This window comes from Rhinopithecus bieti, unplaced genomic scaffold, assembly GCF_001698545.2.
Source record: "Rhinopithecus bieti isolate Rb0 unplaced genomic scaffold, ASM169854v2 scaffold_1583, whole genome shotgun sequence".
Taxonomy (NCBI): Eukaryota; Metazoa; Chordata; class Mammalia; order Primates; family Cercopithecidae; genus Rhinopithecus; species Rhinopithecus bieti.
This window is the reverse complement of record NW_016803645.1, coordinates 1,087,468-1,113,052: the sequence shown is the minus strand read 5'-3', so window position 1 is coordinate 1,113,052 and position 25,585 is coordinate 1,087,468. Positions and strand designations below refer to the sequence as shown.

The following is a 25,585-nucleotide window of genomic DNA, read 5'->3' as shown; positions in this document are numbered from 1 at the left end:
TGTTTGTTGATTGTCTTTCAAAACTATACTTGTGTTTTTGTAATATAGCTAATATAATTACCAAAATTAATTACAAATAAAACAATAGAACACACTTTTCTGTTTTCTACTGTCAGTCTTTGATCTATTTTTAATTTTTCTTCTCTCTTCCTTATTTGTATTCATTTTGATGCCCATCAATTTGTGTCTCTATTACTGTTATTTTTGCAATTTTCTGGTTCCTTTATAGCTTGTACTACTCTCTTTGATCTGCTTCCCTTCAAGCTTTATTTTGGTGCTGTTTTCATGTTCTATAAAAAATCTTTTTGCCCCTCTTCACTTTATTCTTTTGATTTAACTCCTTCTTAGAACAAGAACAAACTCCAGCTTTGAGTGAACAGGTAAATAGTTTTGAAAGAGTGAGTCCAGAGAATCCTCGGCTTCGCGCTGATGAATAGAAATGGTTGAGAGCCTACTTCAAAGGCCCTCAAGAACAAAGAACCCTTTCTGAGGCCACTAACAAATCCACCAATTTCTTCTGACCCATCTTTGCCAAAAGATATGAGCTAACGACAGGACAGAACTGTCTTGTAAGAGTAGCCAAGCAGGCTTGGGAACAAACATATCCTTGACATAATAAGGGGAAAACATACTGTTTATCTCTTTAATAACCATCCTGAGGAAAATTAATGTTACTTTGTCCTTTGTGCAGAACAGTAATTGGATTGTGTGTTTCATTTATATCTGGACAAAGGCCAGGATATTGAAATACTTCTCAATATTAGATTTTCTTGTTTAAAAATTAGATTTTATTGGCATTCTCTTTCCGAGATTTCTTCATTAAAAGCTTCATTAAACATAAATCTCCTTTTACACAGCAGAAAACAAAATTATTTTAAGGAGGTCATTTTAAAAGTCTTTTGAAAGGGTGGTGCTAAGCTTTTGACTAAAGGCTTGTCTTTTCCCAGGGATCTGGCATTCCAGGGATAAAATGATTGACTTTGCCTTCATGTGTCTAAGATTAATGACATGGATGTTTGAAGCTATATAACAAGTTACCATGTTCTAGAGTCTAAGGCTATTACAAATATGATATCAAAAAATTTGGGACTAGGAAGTATGCTGTAGAGGTTTGATTCAGTGATTCCAAACCTTGGGGGCCTCGTCTACTCTGGAAGAGATGAAGTCATCCATCAAGGAGAGAGAGTTTGCATAGCTACTGTGCTGCAAAATATAGCTGAGCATTAAGTACGTTTCTGCACTTAACTTTGATTATAGCTTCTAGAAAGGTACTAGCAACAGGGAAAGTGATGGTAATATAGTTTTTCTACCTTAAAACTGATTACTCTTTACTCCCTGCAAAAAATTGGACAGGCCCACTTCTCAGCACTGAGTAACGTAATTTTCTGGGCAGAGTTTGTGCAAGCCCAGTTTTATCCTTTGTCTCTTGATGCTCCGTGTTCCTGGCTCATGCCTTTTGGAGGGAAGAGAGATAATTAAATAGTTTGGTTTTAAAGGCCTTCCCCACTGGACTGCAAGCTTTGTGTGTAAAAATAAATAAATACATAAATAAACGCCATGTGAGATGTCAAAAAGGGACAATCCTAATAAAGACTGAGACTATCTAGAAGAACTTAAAACCAAGATATAGATGTCCATGTCAAAGCCTGTGAAGTGAGAACATTTATTCCATGATGACTGAAAACCGAATGTAAAACATTTATCAATGAATATATATATATTTTTTCCCTAACAGAGAAAATAGCAACAAAAAAACCCTGAGTTTTCTCATATCAGCGTGTAATATTTTGTTAGTTTCTACCTATAATCTTTTCAAGGAAATGGCAGATGAAATGATCTCATCTCTGCTCTGGGTGGGTGTGAGGTGGGGGTGGTGATTTAGACTCAGAAGCGCTGGGGGCCCAGGAGCCAGGGTTGGATGTGGAGCAGGAGCTCAGAGGAACGGGATTCTGTGGCTGCAGAAGCCAGGATGGGTTGGAAGCACGCATTTGGAGAGAAGGTAGAACCAGAACTGGATTCTAGGCCATATGTCACCTGAGGTCAGGGCAAGAAGCAAAATGGAGAAAGGAGGTATCAGGAAGTGGCACCTGGAAAAGTCTCCAAGGCCACTGCCACAGCTTATGGAGCATCAGAATGAGCCCCACGGGGCAAGAGCAAGATTGCAAGGTTGCGCAGCTGGTTCACTCACTCCCTCCCCAACTGTATGCTTGAAGTCATGCTTTTCTTGGGGTCTCCTGCTGGAAAGCCTGTACTCTTGGGCTCAATGCGAGTCAGGAGTAATCCCCACAAGCAGGCCTTCAAACCTTCTCTTCCCTGGGTGTAAACACTCCTGCTTCTCTGCAGGTTGCTGGGTGCAGGGTGCAGAGAGGTCTGGCAGGGGCCTCACGGAGCACAGGGCAGTTGAGGTCTGAGTGACTTCACAGGGAATAAGGTGACTGGAATCAGATGGTTATGAATCTTGGATGGCTACCTGATCACTCCTTCCACATCTCCCTCCTCGTTAACATCCTTCAAATAGCTGGTCCAGGGAGTCTAACAAATTCCATGACAACCGATAAAAAAGAAAATGGCATCTTTCTGGCAAAGAGAGAGTGTGAAAAAAATGTAAAAAAGGAGCAGCCAAAAATCACCAAAAGATAAATAATATTCACCAGAGAAGTACTCTGTGAAGCAGAACAAATACGAAGGAAGTACCAAGAGTTTAATGAAGCATGCTGTCTCTGCAGGAAGCCCACGAGGCAGAAATGCAAGGACTGAGGCTTTAAAGAATGCAAGACAATGGAAAAATCGCTGGGGATACGGAAGCAGTCAGAGGAACCCTGGTGGGCTTTAATGTATTCTTACTGGTGCAACACAGAGAAAGTGGATGGAAAGAAGGTCAGTGTATAGAAGACCCAAGGGGCATGATTATTAAGGCAGATATGAGTGTCACGTATTAAACTCTGTGACCTGTCAATAGTCTATTTCCTGACCCTCCAACAGTGCGGTTCTTGGAACTCTTGTCCATCTGTATCTGCCCGTCTGGTCATCTTATCCAGTTTCATGGCTCCAAACAGTCCATGTGCTCACACCTCTGGCTGAACTTCTCCCCTGAACGTTTGCTTCTTATATTCATCTGCCCACTCCATAACTCCACATGGATGTATGACAGGCCTCAAACCTGTAAGTGCCTTCCCCTCTGTGAATAAAATCCAAAGTCTTACGATGACTCGCAACTGTCTCTGTGACTTCTCCTACAGTCTGGCTCTTGCTGCTCTCCCTCTCACCTCCTCTGTTCCAGGATCATGCCAGGAATGATGTCTCCTGCCTCAGGGTCTTGGCACATGCTCCAGTTGCCCCCATGGCACACTCCTTCACTGCCTTCAGATCTTTCCTCAAATATGGAAACTGTTCTTTAATGAAGACAGTATTAGGACATGCTGACTTTTAAGAGCCATAGACAATGAAGGTTCAAAGCAAACACTGACTTAGGAGACATCACAACAATGATAACTGTTTGCATTAGTGCTCCATACTACAAGTATATTTACATTATGAAAACAACACTGTGAATGGATGTTATCATTCATATTTTTCAATGGGGTGCAAAAGCTCAAATAAGTTGCCTCGTCCAAGGTCACACAGCCAGTAACTTCTAGAACCAGGAAGTGCAGGCTTCACTTCAGTTTTGTGACCCCAGAACAAGTACTCTTGCTTCTCTATATTGAAATTCGTTATATAATGATAATAATAATAACAGTAATAATGGAAATGATAATAGCAGTGATAGCAGCTAGTGCTTCTTGTGTACTCCATACAAAGCACTGTTTTAAGCCTCTTACATGCATTCATTAATTTTATCCTTGCAGACTCTTAGGAGGAAAGCACTATTATTATCTGCAGTTTGCAGAGGCGGAGACGGAGTCAGTACCAGGGTAGGTAACCTGTCCAAGGTCAACCAGTGGTAAAGGCAGAGCCAGGATTTACAGCCAGATGCTGGGTCCTTAACCACCACCCGAAATCCCTGCTTTGTCTTCTAACATTTTCTCTTTTGCTAGACATGCTAGATAGTGTACAGTTGGACAGGAGTGAATTCTCCAGTTGGGTAATTAGAGATCAACTGTATCCACCAAAGATGTCTTGAAAGCATATGCAGTTGAAGAAATACCATCTTTAAATTGAGGTTAAATGTGAAAAATTGCAACATAATCAATAACTGTCAGAGGTTGTAAAAGCCAGTTCAGCAGAGGCTTGTGGCCCCTGAAATATACCATTGACCACCTTTTCTAAGGTAGATGTTTTGTCTCTAATGGAGATGCACAGTCCTGCAGATTAACTTTTCACTCCAGCAACCTTTGCATTTCTCCAGAAAAGAGCCCAGCAGGGAGAGGAGCAAGATCTTGCCTCACCTGGGGTGACTGTAGGCGATCTGCTTGAACTCATTGTTCCAGTTGGGTCTCCCATAGAAGGTCTTCTGTTTTAAGCCTGTGATCACATCAGTATTTTCATCCCAATGTAAAGCTATGTGAACAGCCTAAAGTAAATTTGTGGCATTAGATGACATTTAGAAAAAAAAATAAGCCTTCTATCAATAAAGAATAATCATGTTCATTTGTAGATTTAATTAAAATATGTGTACAGGGCTGGCAATGCTTATCACTATTTGCAGATGTCACCAATGCTGTACTTTAGGGCAAGCATCATATCTCATTTAAGTCTGAATCAGGCCTCGTCGGAACTAAGTGCCTCTTTATACATAGTAGGTGTGCAATAACGTTAACCTAGAAAGAATATTTTCCTTTAAAAGGATGAAAGTAATATAGTAAATGTGGTTAAGAAAAAGCAAGCGCTAAATGACTTCCTTCTTTTCCTGCCAAACTTTTCAACAATTCATCTCTATCTGCTATCCCCTTTCACTTAACATTGGCTCCTGGGGAGTTGAGAAGGGCATTGCCAGATTACAGTGCTATGAAATGTCTGGGAAGAAACTGCATCTTACAATCAGACCTGCCTAGTGCGTTGAAACAGTGTGATGTATATGGTCCGGTTTCAAGTGCCGGGAGGCCGTGGAGCCCGGCAGGCAGAACATGGTGGCCAGAGCCTAGCAGGCGGCTTGGCTAGAGCTCTGTGCCTAATCATTTGCCTTGGAATTAAGTGACTCCATCCAGGCATCATGTAGCTAGTGGTCAATAAGTGAGAGCCCACAGCGTAATCTCTTGTGATCATTTTTTTGTTTGTTTGTTTTTGTTTGTTTGTATGTTTTTGGTTTTTTTTTTGAGACAGTCTTGCTTTGTCACCCAGTCTGCAGTGCAGTGGCGCGATCTCGGCTCACTGCAACCTCCGCCTCCTGAGTTCAAGCAATTCTCCTGCCTCAGCCTCCCAAGCATCTGGGACTACAGGTGCATGCCACCACACCTGGCTAATTTTTTTATTTTTTATTTTTTATTTTTAGTGGAGACGGGGTTTCACTGTGTTAGCCAAAATCGTCTCAATCTCCTGACCTCGTGATCCACCCGCCTTGGCGTCCCAAAGTGCTGGGTTTACAGGTGTGAGCCACCACACCTGGTCATGATCATGTTTTAAGTTGCTGTCATTTATTTTAGCACCTTCTGTGTTCTGGTAGCTACCTTGCTTCTCACCTCCTGGGATCTGTGTCACCAGTGCTCATCCCTTAGACCCCTATGTGGTGCTCTATTCGTCTTCACCCTCTGACTCATCCTGACCCTGACCAGTTTGGGTAACAACCCTGCTGGGTGCAACTCATGCCCCAGGTCCCCACTGCAAGCCTGACTTTCCCGGCTGACTTTCTCTCCAGTCTAAAAAAGTAGTTGTATCTAGGGAGGTTCAGCTGAAAATAATGGAAGTGTCCCAACAGGTCAGGAGACAATGGCAGGTTGATCTCAGAAATCCAGGCCAATTATATATAAAAGAAACCTGAATTCATATGTTCATCACAGCAGTATTCACAATAGCAAAATCATGGAACTAACCTAAGTGTCCATCAACAGTTGCCTGGACAAAGAAAATGTGTTATATACGTACTATGGAATACTATGCAGCCATAAAAAGAATGAAATCATGTTCTTTGCAGCAACATGGATGGAGCTGGAGGCCATTATTCTAAGTGAACTAACTCAGAAACAAAAAAACCAAATACTCGGTGTTCTCAGTTATTAGCAGCAGCTAATCAATGGGCACACATGGACATAAAGATGAGGATAACAGGCACTGGGGGCTCCAAAAAGGGGGGATGGTGAGAAGGGAGTGAGTTTTGACAAAGAATCTACTGGGTACGATGTCCACTATTTGGGTAATGGGTACACTAAAAGCCCAAACCCCACCAGTATGTGTTATACCCATCTCACAAATGGGCACACACACCCTCTGAATCGAAAATATAAAGATAAAAAGAAATCCAGGTTGTAGAAAGTTGTGAGCAGGCAAGTCTGACCCCAGATGGCAGGGCTACTGCTGGAAAAGAGTTGGACTATAGGACTCTGTGCAAAAAGAGGTGGGGAACAGTGGCGAGGGTGTTAAGTGATATGTCAGGTGCGGGAAGAGAACCAGCAAAGCCATGGGTGTGTGAGCATGCACAGTGTGATGGGTGAACACGCATCCTTTGGTGGCTCTGGTGCCAGAGAAAACTGATGGGAGTGGGACACAACTAGTGAGTCGGAGTCAGGCTGGGAAGGGCCTTAAAGTCCCTGCTGAGAAGTTTGGGCACCATTTCACACACAAAAAGGGCCTTCCCTACTTACGCTTGTGGTACCGCCAATCACTGATGTTCAAACATTTGGAATGATATTTGTCCCATATTTCTCAGCCCAATGTTCAATTAATCTCCAAACTCTGTTGATTTGCCCTTCATAATACCTCTTCCATCTGTCCCTTCTGTTCTTGTCATTTTGCCACTTTGAGGTTGTTGAATTCAGTTTAACAATTGGGTATTTCTAAAACAGCCTCTTCATTCTTTCCCGACAGAATGCACCAATTATTTTTCCTTTAAATGTTGAAATTAGTGATTTTTCTGCCTGAAATTTGGGAGTCGAAATAATTTTCAACATGTCATGGCAAAAATGTAAGACATCTATTTTAATTTACTCGTGTTTAGAAAAAAAATGTGTATTTTATAGCATATTCTTGGAAGTAGTAGAGATGGGAGGGGGCAGGATTGTGTTGTCGCCAAATCAACTTCAGTTCTCGGTTATGAGAACCTCAGTCCCATGGCTCCCAGTTGGCAGGGAATACCTAGGTGCACACTGGGATCAGTGCACCTTAGAAGTAGAAGAGCAGGCGCAGTACGTGAAAGCAGAAGACAGAAGCTGTCTCTACTTCACCAAACCGTTCATCAGTCAAAAATCCCACTTGAATAAGGAAAGTGTTTGTTTGGAAAACATAATTAACACTATATAATTCATTAAGATGTTTCAAGCCTAGTTCCCAAGAAACCTACATTTTAAATTATCCCAAAGGATTAAATATTTAAGAAGGACTGCAAATAAGACCATAAAAATTCATTAAGCTACTGAATTTCTAGCAGAGTCTTATTCATTTGCAGATGTACAGAGTCAAATTACAGTGATGTTCCTTAGGGCCAGTGTGTGTGTGTGTGTGTGTGTGTGTGTGTGTGTGTGTGATGTACATACACAGAGCATTCACTTGTAAATGCAGTGATTAATGCCAATCTCCCAGGCTCAAATACACTTTCCTTAAAAGTACATATCAATAATAGCTGCTGATTAGAATATATATTGTGTAACCTAGTAATCACTTCATTGTTAATTCCCATATTTGAGGAGTTAAAATGAATTACAATGTAATAGTTATCATTCAAGAGTATCAACATTGAAATACTATCATAGTCAATATTTTGGTATACATTATTTTTGGTAAATTCAATCTTAATGTTTCATTAATACAATATACTGCAGAACACCTGCCAAAACAAAAGATCATCTTGATCTTAGGTAAATAAACATATATGCACACAATTTCTAGGAACACCTTAAGAGAACAAACTCTGGACAAATTATGTATTCATAATAATTATTTTCTATAGACGCTCACATACTTTACAATACAAAATGTTGAACGTAAACACCTAGGAATCTTTTTTGCTTAACTCTGAACAGCTCAAGGCACAGAATTAGAACCAGTCAGGAACTCAACAAGATGATGCAGCCAATCAGTACTATTCATTTGATGTCACTTTTAAAGGGACAAATGCAAATTTATTTGGGATTTCCAACCTCTGGATTGTCTTCCATTGTCTGACCCTTTCTATTCCTCAGCAAATTAACTGTAGCTTCTTTTTTTGGTTCTTTGATTGTTACAACTTGAATCACTCTTGCTAATCTGATTTTATTTCACTCTCCTTTCCTTTTAAGAACATAAAATAATTATGTCATCCTATCAGAGTGCTACATAGCTCATTATTGAAATTGTTCCTCATTGCTATTAGATGAGTTAAGCAATATTGCTTATTCTCAGAGTCTTATCAGTACCTGATTTTCATCCCAGCCAGTAAGAAATATATGATAACTCAAAAAGTGAGTTTTCCCCTGCTCACTCATCCGTGTTTCCAGTGAGAGTAAGAGATCAGCAAACCACTCAAAAGCTCTTGCATCCCGGCAAATCCAGTAGAAATACACCTGTCAAGAGAGAAGGCAAGTGAACGGATATATCCCTCTTTTCATATGTGCTGATAATCACAGACTACTTTATCTCCCTCAAATTATTTGAGCCCAAATGGGCACTTCTGCAAAATAACATGCTTTCTTTTTTTTTTTTTTTCCTGTCAGTGAACAGTCACACTGTGATTTCTTTTGAAAAAATTCACATTGTGTTTGAAAAAGCCCAGAGTGAATTCAGAGAGTCAGGAGCCTGTGGGCCGTGCCAGTTTCTCTGGATGAGGATCAACTCACCACATTTCTGGCTGTGCTGCTTCTGAACAAGATTAATAATCATAACTAGCTGTGCCTTTCACTGCTCCCAAAGGGGGATAAACCGTTAGACCAACCCCTTCATCTTTACTTATGACCTAAGCTCTGGATTTGAACTTTGTTCTCCAGAGACCCCAAAGGCTTGGGCACTAATCCACTTCACTAGCTATGGCCTCTGGAGAGTGAAGATTATGGTAATTTCAGAATCAAGTCACACAGGCCAGAAATTTCCTCTCGGTGAAACATATCAGTGTCCAAGAAAGCTGGTGGGTGGTGGCTGTGCCTGTGTGTCAACTGCTATAATGAAATTATGTCTAGGAAGAATTATTTTTTTAACTCTCGGTGTTAAGCAAACGACATGTGACAAGAAGTAGTTCAGGTTTGCTAAAATAAAAGCTTAGTTTTTGTGCTTCGAGTTTCAAATAATTGCATCTAGAAGAAACCACAGGAGAGAAATCTATTAATTCTCCCAATTTTTCTCACACTCCCACCCCTTGCTGCCCACACCTCTCTCTCTTGTGCCTTCTCCCCAAAGAGATATCTCTATGGCTTAACAATATCCATGAGGGCTGGTCTTGATTCCAGCTGCTGCCTGGTAAATCCCCACCTGGAAATACCTCATATGGTGCTCAGTGTTCTCTTCTCTCCCTCTCTGCCAGCCAGCTTGTAAGCTCACAATCATATAATCAGAGATATAAATGAGATTTAATTAATATATCAAATTCATGAGACAAAAATCAAAGAGTTTATTTCAAAGCTAAACATCTTTTCTATTTGCTTCATGTTTAGGCAGGACTTTATAATATTAATTATTTGTAAGAGTAAAAGATGCTGAGAATAAGGCCTCTTCTTTCAAGAATTAGGCCTACATATTTGTTGGACAGCTCCTGTTCACAAGGGGACTTAAGATATTAATTTCGGGACAAATAATCCCTCAGTCTCTAAGCACAAAGACCTTCTTTTCTCAGGAAGAGAGAGGGTTGCCCTTCTTTTCCTGACACTGCTTTCTTCCTGGGGATGATTGTTCACAGCCTCTCCAGGCAGAGCTAAGCGGGGATTCCCTTTGGTGACGCCCTCTGAATCCCCATGAGCAAGGGGCTCAGGTTCATCCATTCGTTCACTGATTCAACAAATATGTGTTGAATGCTTCCTACCTGTCCAGACTTTTCTGTGCTCTGGAACTATACAAGTGAACAAGACAGGGCCAAAAAAAAAAAAAAAAAAAAAAAAAATTGATGTCCACTTAGAGTTTGCATCTTAGCAGGAGAAGGAAGATGATAGGTAAGTAGAATATAGGCTATGTCAGATGGTGAGAAGTGCATGCAGAAACCCCAGGTGGACTAGGAAGTGTTGCAATATTAAGTTGAATGGTCAAATGAGGGGTCATTGAGCCCTTTCTTGTTTTTGGCCTCTTGTGTTCACTTTTATAGTTCTAAGGCATAGAACAGTTTGGAGACATAAGAGGCATTCAGTACATATTTGTTTAATCAGTAATGGATGGACATGAACCCTCAATTCGTGGAGATTCATGTCCCCTCTTCATGAGAAGGGGACATTGGAGAAAAGACCTGGAAGAGGCGAGGGAGTCAAATGCTTAGGGGAAGAGCTCTGCAGATGGTGGGAAAGTTGTCCTGAGTGAGACCTTTCCAGGAAGAGCCTGGAGGCCCGTGTGGCTAGAGGCCAGAGAGGGCAGGGAGAGCAAGGAGATGGGTGAGGGGTGGGCTGGGGGAGCCATAGCGTTGTAGGGCTTTGGGGCCATCGTTGACTTTCACTCTGAGGCAGGAAAGCACAGGGAGTTGGCGAGCAGGGGAGTTCCATGGTTCACCGCAGGTGGCAGGATCTCTCTGGCTGCTGTATTGAGAACAGAACCAGGGATTGGAGGGTGAGGGAGGAGGAAAGGAGGCCAGTTAGGGGCGGATTTTATATTCGAGGTTGGTGATGAATTAACAAGGTGCTCACCTACGCACGACCCTCTCCTCCCTGGCCTCGGTAGTCTGTTTCATCTCAGAGTATGGCACTGGGCATAGAGCAAATATCATTGATTTATTTTCTCTCTTTCTCACTTTTTAAGGAACATGCTTAAAACAGATTCATAGATGGATAATAAACCAGAACATTTGCTTTATAAAAAAATCCTCCAATTTCAAATCTAGTCCCAGTCATCCTTTCTTGAAAACTATGCGCATCTTAGCTTCCTCCGTACGTGAAACTTTATCCTTTCAAATAGAAATCCTTCCTTACTTTCTCGTGGCCTAGCTGTGTGTCAGCGTTCTTAGGGTTTATTAAGCCTTTTATACTTTTTGCTTCCTTGTAATGGCTTTGTGTGTTTTTCCCTCCGTAATTGACTCGTAAGTGACACTGGGCCGCTTTGGTGTAAGAGGCTATGGAGGAAAATGGATAGGCTCAGTAGAAGTGTTTCAGGCAGAAAAAGAAAGAAAGGGACTTTGAACAGAAGCAAAAGGTATTTACTTTGACTTTCTTTCATCTTTCTAATGGTGGGGGACTCTCACTGGGAAGGGACATAAGAGTTCCACCTCTGCATTTCGCCCATGAGAAAGGACCTGGTCAATGACAGACCAAGTATTCCAAACAATAGGCTACAACTCTGTGATCCGTGCTTTTCAATGCTCACTCCACCTTAGTCTCCAAAAATAAAACCACCCTGAAATCAGCTACCTGTAGAAAGCATGCCTTTTCAGAATTCCATAGCTGATCTCAGAGACCAAAAATACTTGAGTATACTTTAAAAGATTTTATTAAACAGAAAGTCATTCTCAGTAAAATAACAAAAGTTCTGAACTTTCATAGTAATGAAATTATTATCTTTTTTTACAGGACTCATCCCACACTTTTTTTTTTTTTTTTTTTTTTTTTTTTGGAGAGGGAGTCTCTCTCTGTTGCCCAGACTGGAATGTAATGGCGGGATCTTGGCTCACTGCAACCTCCACCTCCCGGGTTGAAGTGATTCTCCTGCCTCAGTCTCCCAAGTAGCTGGGATTACAGACATGTGCCACAATGCATGACTAAGTTTGTATTTTTTAGTAGAGATGGGATTTCACCATGTTGGCCATGCTGGTCTCGAACTCCTGACCTCAAGTGATCCACCCACCTCAGCCTCCCANTTTTTTGGAGAGGGAGTCTCTCTCTGTTGCCCAGACTGGAATGTAATGGCGGGATCTTGGCTCACTGCAACCTCCACCTCCCGGGTTGAAGTGATTCTCCTGCCTCAGTCTCCCAAGTAGCTGGGATTACAGACATGTGCCACAATGCATGACTAAGTTTGTATTTTTTAGTAGAGATGGGATTTCACCATGTTGGCCATGCTGGTCTCGAACTCCTGACCTCAAGTGATCCACCCACCTCAGCCTCCCAAAATGCTGGGATTACGAGCATGAACCATCATGCCCAGCCACATTCTTGTAGATATAGTGGATGTCTAGATGTTTTGGGAGACCCCTCTGGGACTGCGTCATGGGGTTGAGGGGTTCTGTGTGCATGTGGCCTGTCACAGACCTTAGCTGTCACATTGTTTCCAAGCACTGGCGATCAGCCCAAACTCAGCCAAGTCCATTTGCAAAGGGCTTGGGTCTGAGTGACGGTCACTAGGCTGGGCTCTCTGTGTGTCCCTTCTCATTTTCATGTTTTCCCAAGCCTAGGCTTCTCTTTAAGAATTCTTCAGCATCACATAGGGACCAGGTCAAAGAGGTCTGGGGCCAGTAGGAAATGCAACTGTGCTAAATTTTGATAAACAGTTTTAGAAAATGAATTGAGAAGCACTACCAGTCTGTGTTACTACGAGAGCTCAGACTCTCCAATCAAAGTTGGATGCTTTTAGGCGATTGCATCTCCAAAGCTTGTGCTATATCTTGAATAGATATCCATGAACACAGGCAGAGGGCCCTTTCACAAACACAATCTGTATGTCTTTATATCCAAAGTCAATTTCCAGAGGATGAAACAGAAAAAAAGTTATTTACTTATGTATTTATTTATGGCCCAGAACTCCTCTAAGCAAGGAAAGTGAACACAAGAATACAGATTTAGGATACAGTGTAGCATGGTACAACAACTCAACGTTGTGAGCCTATGAGATCCATCCGCTGTTGAAGACTGCTGCCGGCTTCACCATGCAGGAAGAAGTTACAAATAACTTGTGCAACTGGGCACAAGGTTCTTAACTCGAACCTATATTACTGCATATGTAAAATGGCAATAAACACAGAACAATAGCTCATGAGGTTATTGTGAGGATGAAAGGATATGTTTTACTGAAGCATTTAACGCAACGTCTGGCAGACACAGTAAGTGCTCAGAAGATGTTTGCTGCTATTGTTGCTATCCTTGTTTGTCATTTGGAGGAGCTTAGAGAATGAAGAATGGAGACAACATATTACAGAGCAAAGAGGGACATGCGCCTTGCTTGGCACGTGTTCCCACTGATCACTCCTGGTCACTGAGAAGGGAAGCCAAACTTGACCTCTGGCACCAGTGACAGAACCAGAATCTCAGCATTCATCATGAAGATGTGCTCCATGAAGGGGAAGCCCCTCACCAGGTTCGGTGTGTACTAAACCAGCCTAGAGGCATTTTACAGGGAGCCAGGGGCCCACCTTGACCATCGCCTCCTCAAGGAGAAGGGCAGTGGCTTGCAGTGCCACCTGCCTCCTACTGGGCAGCATGCCTCTGTATCCCACACGGCAAATGAAAGGACAGAACAGACAGAAGCTTGAAACCAGCAGGATGACAGAAACTCTGCGTAGAGGGAGAATCAGGACCGTTTTCCAAAAGGAGAATTTCTCTCCGTGAAAAGATAAAGACTGGTGTTTAGAAAATATATTACCTACTCAATAAATGATCACTCTTATTGTCCCGGTTTTATTTTGTTTTGTTAAGGGAATCCTGGATTAATACAAGAACAAATAAGAAGAAATAAAAGAAGAAATATTTTTTCTTAATGATAAGCCTGCCTAATGTGTAAAACTTCTAGTTTAAAGTGATGCAATTATAAAATTGTTTTTCTGGTGAACCATTATAAGGCCAAGACCAGGCTTTGTGAATCATTTTTCATCCTTAAGACATTTTCTGAATGTCATTATCCTCGATGTTAACTATTTCATGACTATATTGCTACTTTGCCCTGTGGCTGAGGACTGATTTCTTTTGGGCCTCGGTTTGGTCTAATTATAGTTAATAATCCTTATTGAACAACTGAAACATTCTTTTCTTTTCTTTTGGAGACAGTCTCGCTCTATCCCCTGGGACTTGAGTGCAGTGGCATGATCTCAGTTCACTGCAACCTCCGCCTCTCAGGTTCAAGCAATTCTCATGCTTCAACCTCCTGAGTAGCTGGGATTACAGGCACCTGCCACCACGCCTGGCTAATTTTTGTATTTTTAGTAGAGATGGGGTATTGCCATGTTGGTCAGGCTGGTCTTGAACTTCTGGCCTCAGGTGATTCGCCTGCCTTGGTCTCCCAAAGTGCTGGGATTACAGGTGTGAGCCGCCACACCTGGCCTGAAACATTCTTTAATAGCAGAATGATTCCATACATTGTGGCCTACCATACTATGGATATATGTTCCATACTATGGGATACTCTAAAGACACCAAACGAAATGAAATAGATCATCAGGTATTGACACTGAAGGTGCCCCAAGTTATGCTTTAATGAAAAACAAAACAAATTGCACTTCCTCTTCCTTCTACACACACACACACCCCTATTTATGCATAAATGTGTATAGGTATATGCATATAAATGCATGGAAAAGGAATGGAATGAGACATATTCAACTGTTTAATGGTGAGTTTCTCAGGGAGCAAAGTTGGGGAGGTGTTTAGTTTGGGGAGGGAGGTGAAGGGAGATTTTAAAACGTTTGTGTATTTCATTGGACTCTTTTACAAGAAGACCGTAGTCATGGAATCTGTGGTTAATAGACTAAGATATTAAAAATATTAATAATCCCAGCACTTTGGGAGGCCGAGACGGGCGGATCACGAGGTCAGGAGATCGAGACCATCCTGGCTAACACGGTGAAACCCCGTCTCTACTAAAAAATACAAAAAACTAGCCGGGCGAGGTGGCGGGCGCCTGTAGTCCCAGCTACTCGGGAGGCTGAGGCAGGAGAATGGCGTAAACCCCGGAGGCGGAGCTTGCAGTGAGCTGAGATCCGGCCACTGCACTCCAGCCTGGGCAACAGAGCGTCTGTCTCAAAAAAAAAAAAAAAAAAAAAAAAAATTAATACTGGTCACTTCTGTACAGAGCAACGGTGAGGGCTGATGGGGTACTGAGGCCTTTTGAGGCCCTCCAAGGAAAGGCAAGACGCACACGTTTCTTTATGAGAGGTGCGCATGGCCCCTCTTAAAGAGGCCAACTGATGGCAGCAATCTTGGTGGTGAGTGGAGATGATCAATTCCAGGAGTAGCCAGAGCTCCAGTGTGAGGGAAAGGGAAAGTAAATAATTTCGCAAAGTAAACAGATCAAATTAAATGCATTTTTCATTCACTAGAAAAGAGAGCAGGCCCTCCTCTGTTTTATTAATATATTTTAGTAGAGTATGGATTTTTTGTCTTTTTTGGCCTCTTTCCCTTGTTCCCACTGGCCCGTGCTGTCTTTTTATTTGATTTATCTGTTTATTATATTAGGTTAAGAACCCAAAGGCCATTTTGCATGGGACACACTGTAAATACCCATTATCATGGTTATATATTATGGAGCTGATGAAGGAAGACAATTTATGAAGAAATGAGATTATCTCAGTTTTTGTATAATCTATTGTATTGTAGTCTGAAGATTACATATGCAGTTAAGAAAACGCACCACATCTTGCAGTTGGCAGTTCTCTCAGTTCTGACTGCACAGCTGTGATATCAGGGAGAACTAAAATGTGTAAGCCAATCTATTTATGTCAGCAATCCTCTCCCTCCCTCCCCATTCATACACACCTATTTCATTCATCATTTTGACAGTTTGCACAAGCAAACCATCCTAATTTTTTTTCAAGAGCTCTTTTCACAAATTGAGTGTGATGTAGAATTAATCATACCCGTTAGGCAGGAGGTGGAGGACTTTATCGCTAGAGGGCATTTTTCGCCCCCAGCATTCAACTTCCTCCATATTGCATCACAGAGAATTCTCAACCACCCTCAGCCTTCCCTCATCCCACAAGGGCACAGCATTCGTAGCTGCCTTCAACTCAGTGAAGTTTGGCTCTTACTTCTCTGTTGAAAATATTTCTTTCATGTATTACAACTTTTTTTCCATTTTCATCACAGCAAGCCATCATTATACTTCTTGTTATTTTGCCTTCTTGGGAAATCCCCTCCTGCCCATTCTTCCCCCTACCCTTCCACTCCCCGCCCTCTCCCCGATCTTTCAAAATAAAAGGTACTTAGAAACATGGAGATTTTAAGACATCAGCTTCAAATGGAAAGTACTACTTACGACGCTTCCCACTAAGGAAGTGGCAGGCGTCTTACTGGTTATGCTCCTGCGTTTTACTTAGAAGTTTTCTAGAATAATGCAGCAGAGGAGAAGGGTAAAGAAGTTCTAGTTTGCAATGGTGACAATTGAGAAAACTTTGGTGCCCATCTTTTACTGTAGACTTGCAACTTGAGTTTTGTGTGTAAAAATCTATACCTTATGCCAACCAGTGTTTTTACACAGGGAGGAAAAAAAATCACACCTAATTGCAGTTAACCATTTAAGCTTAAAATTCCAGCTCTCAATGCCTATGTGAGTTTTTGTTTCCTTCCTTATTACAAAAGAGGACAATCTGAAAACCATAGTCCAGACTTAAAATTGTGACGACACCGTTAGATAAATACATACTGCTTTGCTCTGCGCTGCACTTCAAAAATTATATAGATGCTGACAGGTTAGTGGAAGGGGTAGTCTTTATATCTCAAAAGCATGTGGGTAGCCCTGACAAATATTAGTTACATAAGCCTAACGGTAGCTGTACTCAAATCAACACAAAGTTGCTTTAAAAGAGAGAAACTTCCTAAGCCTGTTCTCATGCCTGCAGACGTGAAGGAATTGGATCTGAAGTGTAATTTTCAGCCTAAACTTTCAATAGCATGAAAACCTCACTTCTTCCATGAAAGAACTTTGAAGCAAAAATCAGAAACACGCGCTCAGGTCCTGACTCAGTGGTAAACCAGCTGGGTGACTTTGGACCAATCGTCCCCACTCGAAGTACAGATACTGACTTTCATGGTCCTATGCAAAGCTAGGAGATTAGCGCCTTTAAGTTAGTTTATGATCCCACACTTTAGCTTCCCTTCTCCCACATGACATTATTTCTGCCCTTATTTTCAGCTGAGTCGTGTCCAAATAGTCCCTCACATTTTTATAAGCAATGAAAACATTGCTTTTATATTTTTGACTCTACGGTTTCCGTTTCTTGGAATAGAAATCAATGTCCCTATTTTATGGTTTTGTGGTGACTGCAGTGCTGAAAGCCTTGAGAAACCCCACAAGCAGAGCCCAGGAATGACAATGGAATGCTGAGAAAGGAGGTGGTATTAAGATTTTGTAGGCTCCTGTATGAATTTGAAGATTTTGGGGGGTTCTTATAAGATTTTTCCTCTATGTTCCTAGTAAAATAATTGGAATTTAGTAAAATCATTGAACAATCTTTTGGTTACATAAATAAAATCTTAAAACCTTTGAATTTTAAAGAAAATTGTATACAGAAGCCATTGTTTATTCTTTTTGGACATGGAGACATTCACTCATTGATTTATTCACTATTTTAACTATATATATAGTTATCACATAATATATGTGTGTGTGTATATATACATATATATATAAAAGTATAAAGATATTTAGAGAAGCTATGCTCAAGGAACTCACAGTCTGTTAGAGAAAATAAGATTATTTTGTGAATCTTAATGCAGGAAAGATATGTGACGTAACAGGAGGGCAGCAAAGGAGTGGTGGAGGTTAAGAGAAGCAGGAGGTGATTGTGAGTCGGGTACGATGAGAGTGAGACTTTGCATGCCTCTGAGCAGGACTTGAAATATTAGCTGGATTAGTGAGTGAATGAAAGTGAGACACGCTATCCACCACCATCTTCCTGTGAAGCGCAAAGTGACTTTTAGCGTCATGGAAACCATGAAGCAGTGAGCCACCGCTCTAAGCGGGTTTTACTTGGTAGGCAGCAAGAGGGAAGGAAGAACTTAGGGTGGCTGAGAAATCATCATGAACCAAAACAAAGCATTGCTGTGAGGTCCAAATCTCCCAGTCACTGTTTTGCTTGCTTTGTTAAATATATTATGGTGTAGAGGAAAGAAGATGAGCTTTGGTGCCAGAACGGTCTAGATTCAGACTCTAGTTCTAGTATTATTTAGCTCTCTGTGTGCCAGGGTCGTCGTCAGTATTGAGAATATTACCTATCTGAATGAGCTATTATGAGCATTCAGTAAGATGACTCTATCATTTCTATTAGCTTTGTGATCTAGCTTCAGTTTTCTCATCTGTAAAATGGGAATGAAAATGATAGGTACGATGGAAAGATGGCATGAGGTAGTGCATGTAAAATGCCCAGTTTCCTTCCTGTTAGGTAGTCAGTGCTTGATAAATCTAGGCCATTAGTAGTAGTAGTACTGGTAACCTATTTATATCTTTGGTAGATATAATCAGCATTTAGATAATCATTTATCTTTCTGTACACACATTTCTATAGTGATATTTCCATATTATTTCTCTTATTTAGCATTAAAACTCTCTGTTGGATATGGATTCTTATTTCTCCATTATGTGGATCAGGAAACCCAGCTCAGAGAGGTGAACTGCAGGCAGTACTTCAGTCAGGGTGGAATCAGGCATGTTCTTTGATAACAGCAAAATTCAGGTGCCGATTCTATGAGCAAGAATCCCATGGTCTTCCTACAATATTGCACTAGGACTGCAGGAGGAGCTGGGGTCACATCTACCATGTGTTGGTTTTGTCATGGAAAGAGCCAGATGAACCTGAGTTTGAATCCCGATTCTGCCTTTGATTACCCATGTCTTTTCAGGAGAATCAATTTAATCTCTCCAAGCTTCAGTTTCCTTATCTGGAAAACAGGCCTTGTGTTATTTACTTTATAAGGTTGTTGGGGAGATTAAAAAATTCAGATGAAGAAATGTATGTCAAGAACCTGTCACTTGAAAACTCAGGAAATAGCTAACTCCTGTTTCTTAGTTGGCAGAGACCCGAATTTAGAGATCTTCTGGCCTGCATTGCCTGGGATGCTTCACAGAATACGATTTCTTGACAGAGGTTAGGTGAGGAAAGGTTCTGTGGCTAAATAACCTTGGGAAAGATAGATGAAACAAAGCTGAATGAGGCTCTTTCTGCGGAACTGTTTTTTAGAGACAGAGTCTCGCTCTGTTGCCCAGGCTGGAGTGCAGTGGTGTGATCATGGCTCACTGCCTTGAACTCCCTAATATTTAATTTTTTTGTAGAGATGATGTCTCACTATGCAGCCCAGCCTGATCTAGTCTCAAACTCCTGGCCTCAAGTGATCCTCTCACTTCAGTCTCCCAAAGTGCTGGGATTACAGGTGTGAGTCACCACACCCCAACCCCACAGAACGTATTTAATGGCTAGTAGATGATGTCTTCCAGTGTGCGATGTTGCAGGAGCATTGCTTAAGTTCCTTTGACTACAGAATTCTCTTTAGTGGATCATGTCAGGTGACAGATGTCCCATGTTTTACACATTGAGACCTGGTGGTTAAGTCAAGCATCTCCCTTTGATAGCTGAGGACACTGTGTACAAAGGGTTAAGCACAGAAGATACGCAGGACTGGGCCCAGCACCAAGCTCGCCTGCTATCCTCACTCCTCCTGCATTCACACGGCTTTGGGTTATTAGGGCTCCTTGCCTACCATTCCTCTAGTGCCTGCTGCTGGTCCTAAGTGGGTCCAGCAGCAGGTCAGATGGAGTATCTAGATATGACAAAGGAGAGAAAGAAATTCTAGAGGCATCTAGTTGTAAAACATACAAGAAATGACAAAAGGGAGATTCAGAGCAGGATAGCCACCCCACAGCAAGGTGGCCAATAAATCCCAATTGTGGCTTCTTGTTAGGACTGGGTCCATGAGAGGAAGACATTGAATTGTGCACTTGCAACCACAGTCTGAAGCTAAAGAGACTAAGGAGAGGTTGCCTGTTAATATTGCGAACTGCCACCCAGTCACATAGCCATTTGCAGCCTGTCCATATTTTATTGAGATGAGCAATTACATGTCCTGTAATGGCAATGAAGCAATAAAATTTATGTCTTGTCATCTTTAACAAGATTAGACATAACCCTACTCATAAATGTAATACTGAGTGGAGATTTTTAAGAACATAAGTATAGTTAAGGATCCTTGAGTTTATCCCTCATAGTTAATTAAAATCCTCCCCAAGAATTGGCAGATGATAGATATAAGGACATTGAACCTTTTAATCCATGGAAGGGTGAACTAATGATTTTTCCATACCTTGCTCAGCTTCAGCGGGGTCTGCGCCTCACTGCATTTGTACCATATAGATTTCAGAAGAGCAGCGAAGGGAGTGACTCCGATCCCCGCGGCAATGCACACACTCACTGGGTAGTGAAATACATCTGTCAGGGCAGCTCCAAAGGGCCCGTCCACTGCCAGCCTGGAATCACAGAGGAACGCAGCCTATTTGACCTTCAGAACACCTTGCTTGTGAACCCAAAACCATCTGGAGCTGGTGCTTTTTATAGGACGTGTTTGCCAGTGCATGCAGAGGTTGACTCTGTGCTTGAAAATGCCCTATTTGGAGAGCCTGGGGTTAGCATGAGGATTTCCAGCTCTGCCTTATTGGGAGACAACCAGGTTGTCCTGGCTCAGGCACTGTTCATAGAAGGACAAAGCCTGACATCTCTCGCTATAGCTCAGGCCTCTTCCATGTGGCATGCTCTCCTTACAGTTCTTAGAAGCTTGTTTTGGCTCCAAGTATCATTGAGGCTGCTGGAAGAGCCATCTCCCTTTCCACCCCAGTTGCCATCAGAGGGAAAAATCTGGAAGCATCAAGATAGCTTAGCAGGCTTATCTTTCCTCTTCCTAGTGTCATTCTCCCCTTTTTACTTTTGGTCACACATCTTAGTAGGTTTATGTAATTTTAGTCTAATGGAAGCCATTCATTTGGAATAAACACAATTTTGAAGTCATTTGTCAGTTATGTGGAACTTCTAAAACCCATTATTTTAGATTATACTGACTTAAAATCTGTGGTAATTAGGCCTTGGGTATCACTGGTATTTTCTCTGCTTAGCAAATTTTCTTAATAAGGATAAAGTATATTCATTGAATAAAAAAGAGGGTCCTTAGCATGGTCCTATGTAGACTGGCCCCTGAGTTCTTCTCCATCTCTTATCACTGGTTTTCACTCTGGTGAGATATTAATATTCCTAAAATATTAAATACACAATACTCCCTACTGCCACCGGGCCTTTGCATACAATACCCTTTTCCCTTGGAATAATCTTCCCCAGTTTCTTTTCTTTTTTTTTTTTTGAGATGCAGTCTTGCTCTATCTCCAGGCTGGAGTGCAGCGATGCGATCTCGGCTCACTGCAACCTTCGCCTCCTGGGTTCAAGTGATTCTCCTGCCTCAGCCTCCCAAGTAGCTGGGACTACAGGTACGTGCCACCATGCCCAGCTAATTTTTTTGTATTTTTAGTAGAGACGGGGTTTGACCATGTTGGCCAGGATGGTCTTGATCTCTTGACCTCGTGATCCACCCACCTCGGCCTCCCAACGTGCTGGGATTATAGGCATGAGCCTCTGCACCTGGCATCTTCTCCAGTTTCTTCCCTCTCTCCTTAGTTAGTTAATAGTTATTCCTCTGGTAGGTCTTATCCAAATCATTCTTTTCCTGTGGAAGCCTTCTTGAACCCCTCAGATTAGATTAAATCCCCTCATATAATTTATAGCTACATGTTCCCCTCCTCTATAGTCCTCATCACAGCTGTAATTTTACAATTTATTGGTGTGTGTGCATGATCTGATTGATGTCTGTCTAGAGCTGTGAGGTCTAGGAAAGTAGGAGTCAGGGCTGTCTTTGCTCACTGCTGTAACGCCAGCACTCTCTGACATGAAGTTGTTCAATAACAATTGGTTGAATAAATTGTAAAGGGAATGTTTAAAATATTTCAGTCAGCAGAATGTATTAAATAACCTCAACTATTCCAAAAGCACACATTTACATATGAACAAAGATATGCTAATTAAAAGGTTTCTGAGTTATTCATAACCATTCCCTAAGGGGTGTCTGTTGAGGACACCGGAGGTTGGCCCATTTGGGCTTTACTATGTGTTCATGAAAGTTCAGTTGGGTTTATTTTAAACTATTCTATATGCCAGACTTCCTAATAATTCAAATGAACTCTCCTCAAGTTAATCTTAATTAATAAGGCTTTATTACATATTGATATATGGAAATGGAAGAATAAAAATAAAAGGTCATTAACCAGAAATGGTTAGTATCTTAGCCCACTGTAGATTACTCCATAAATAATTAGATAAAGGAAATTGAGAGAAAGAGAGAAAAAAACCCTGTACATAGATTAAAATGTCTTATTGTTCATTTTTTTAAAAGAATCAGTCATATTGGGGATTTATTTGACACTGATTTAAAAAGATATCAAGAATTTTGTAATTAATCCACAGAAATATACAATAAACAAATTTCTACATCTTTAGAATTGAAACTCAAAGCTACAGGAGAAAGTATTTAGTCTAAGTTCCCTGCTAATACAGTAATCCTCCTGCCACATCCCTGAGAGATGATCATATTCCGATGTTAAACTGCAGGGCACCTTGTTCCACTTAGGGGCAATTCTAAGTATTAGACAATTTTTTCTCGTGTCTTACTGAAATCTGTCTTCTGACAACTCTCATCTTTTGCCTTTCTGAGAAGCACATTCCAGATCTTTTTCCTTTTTTGCATCTCAGGCCTTTAAATAGTGGATCATAGCTATCACGACACCCCAGTTGTTCTTTTTTGGGCCCAAATTTCTCCATTTCTCCAAATTTTTAACAATCTGAATCAACTTCCTTTGCACAAATTTTTGTTTATCAAGTTTATGCAGCTATCCCTGCCTTGAGTCAGACACAGCGTTCCTAACAATGCTGCTCAGAAAATGATTCGTCTTGCCTGCATCATGTCCTGTGGGTCCTTGTTGGATAGTTCAGCAGCACCCCACCCTATCCCATTAAGTTCCAATCTCATCTCTCTGAACTGACTGCATTTACTCCTCTAATAAACACTTCCATTGCTATCTCTGTGGTAGGTGACCATTCTTATCTTGGTAATAATAATAGTAGTTAACTCTTTGAGCACTTACTGTGTGCGAAGTATTATGTTAAGTGTTTTTATGGACTGTTATATTTGATCCTAAACAAAGCCATGAGTACCATTATTGTCATCTTCATTATACAGATGAGGAAACTGAGGCAGTGTGTTGCATACATTCTCCAAGATCATACACAAAGTTGGGCTTTGAACCCAGCTCCTCTCACACTGCAGCCCCCAGCTCTGGGCACAGGATAACTTGCTGAAAATGCTATCCTCTGTTTTCCTTCAGAAGGTCTAGTCTTTTGAAAGAGCTCACATTCTCTCCCTTTTTCTTGGGCTTAGAGGAAGAGGTTTCCTTGTTCTTTTTCTGGGCTTGCTTCTCCTCCTGGGCTTCTCACTCATGAATTCCAGGGGCTGGATTAAATTTGTCTGGGATCCAAAGCAGTAAAAAGATATATTGCTCTCCCCAATATGGTAAATTTAATTCAAAATTGAAACAGTGGGGAACTGTAAAATCATCCAAGGAAGTCCAACAACATCCTGATTCTTTGTATGTTGAAGATTTAAAGAAATTCTAGTTTTTTGGAAGGCTTTGCCACTAATACATATGCCTACACACATACAGAGGCAGAGGGCGAAACAAATTAGTGAATGGAGGGAAGCAGCTCTGTTTATGACAACTCATTTTTATCGAGCCCATAATTACTTACTGAGTGACTGAGGGTCAGGGCCTGTTCTAGGCCCTGGGAATGGTAAAGTGAACCAAACAAAGCCCCTTTTCTCATAGAACTTCCATTCTAGTGTGGAGAGATAGACAGTAAACAAACAATCAAGCAAATATTTAGCATGTCAGGTGGTGGTATGTACTATAAAGAAAAATAAAGTCAGCGTGTGGCATCATGGCGATTGAGTGATTGCTGGGGGTTGTTTCATGGGAGTGGGAAGGAAAGGCCTCACTAGAAGGAGACATTTGAACAGAGACCTGAAGGAAGAGAGGAAGCTGCCCAGCAGAGATGTGGGGAACAGCATTCCAGGTGGAGGGAACAGCAATGGCAAAGGCACTGAGGACTACATTTTCAGTGTGTGTGAACAACAAGAAAGCTGGAAGAGCTAAGCCCAGGAGGGAGCAGGAGGTGGAACAGATGAGCCCAAGGAGGCCCTGGGGATCCTGTTGGGCCTTGCAGCTGGCAATGCACTCCATAGGCAGAAAGCATATCAGCTACTGAGTAACCAGTACCAAGTTCTTCTTGGGGGACTGGCTGAAATGTTATCCGGTTTGTGAAGGGGAAGGGTGGTTGATAGAGGAGATAAGTGTATACACACAAGGCAGAAGCCAGGTAGCAAAAAGGATGAAGCCTTTTGCCTTGGCGTTGCCAAGGGGAGAGCAGGGACCGAGAAAGCAGTTAGATACTGTGCCCTGCATATGTGTGTGTGTGTGTGTGTGTGTGTGTGTGTGTGTGTGTGTGCGTGCTGGGGGAGTTGGTGAGGGTGGGGTGCTGTGCAGTGCTTCTACTTTTATGTCTGATTTTAAGCATTTGCACTGCACTCTGAACCTTAAAATTTTATTACATTGCTTCATTTCCACTATAAAACAGAAAATAGTCAGGTGTTGTCGACTGATCTGGGGCTCTGGTTTGAGCAGATGTTTCTACTTGGCTTGGCATCATACCATTCTTGAGGACCAGGGTTTGAAAGGAGGCCTGTGACTCTTCCTACCCATTAAATACAACCAAGCCCAGGGGTGCAGTCATGGCTCAGTAGCCTATGAAAAGAGGGAAAGCAGGACGATAAGCAGATTAAATTTTGTGTCTCAAATTTATTATGGTACCTTGTTTGTCACCAATAAATATTTGTCAAATTAAATGAGATAACGAATCCATATTGGCTCCAGGGCTTCATTTATTCTTTTGTCAAATCTTTCCTCTGTATGCACTGCACATCAGACACTGTTGTAGGCACCGGAGATTCCAAGGAGGAAAGACAACGTCCTGCCCTCAGGAACTTCCGTTCGAAGTGTCTCTGCCGAGCTCCCTACCGAAGTGCTCACGGCAATGGCTGCTTCTTGGTAGTTCCTGATACCCTCCAGGGATGGCAGAAGTAGGAATCTCTTGATGCTTCTTTTCAAATATGAAATTCTTCCAAAAATGTTTTTCTCATCATTTTTTTGGTGTCCCTGTTATTCCAGAGCCCCAAATGTGCGCTTTGTAAGCTTTTGGGTAACCCTGCGTGAAGAGTGGGAATTGATCTGAAGCCATTGTTTACTGAACAGAGCCAAGGAGTGGTCACTTACATTGGCACTTCTGTCATGTGCCCAGACCTTTTCTTTATCTTTCCTCCTCCTCCTCCTCCTCCTCCTC

General features: G+C 41.7%; 1 protein-coding gene across 1 annotated transcript in view; it reads right to left on the bottom strand.

Moving 5' to 3' along the window:
- Positions 1-25,585, bottom strand: part of NOX3 (NADPH oxidase 3) — a 62,097-nt gene that overhangs the window by 8,205 nt on the left and 28,307 nt on the right. Inside the window, exons 10-12 of the mRNA XM_017891958.1 lie at positions 20,403-20,565; positions 8,484-8,630; positions 4,389-4,513 (exon numbers count right to left, since the gene is read on the bottom strand). Coding sequence (XP_017747447.1) covers positions 4,389-4,513; positions 8,484-8,630; positions 20,403-20,565 — 435 coding nt within the window. The remainder of the gene's footprint in view (positions 1-4,388; positions 4,514-8,483; positions 8,631-20,402; positions 20,566-25,585) is intronic.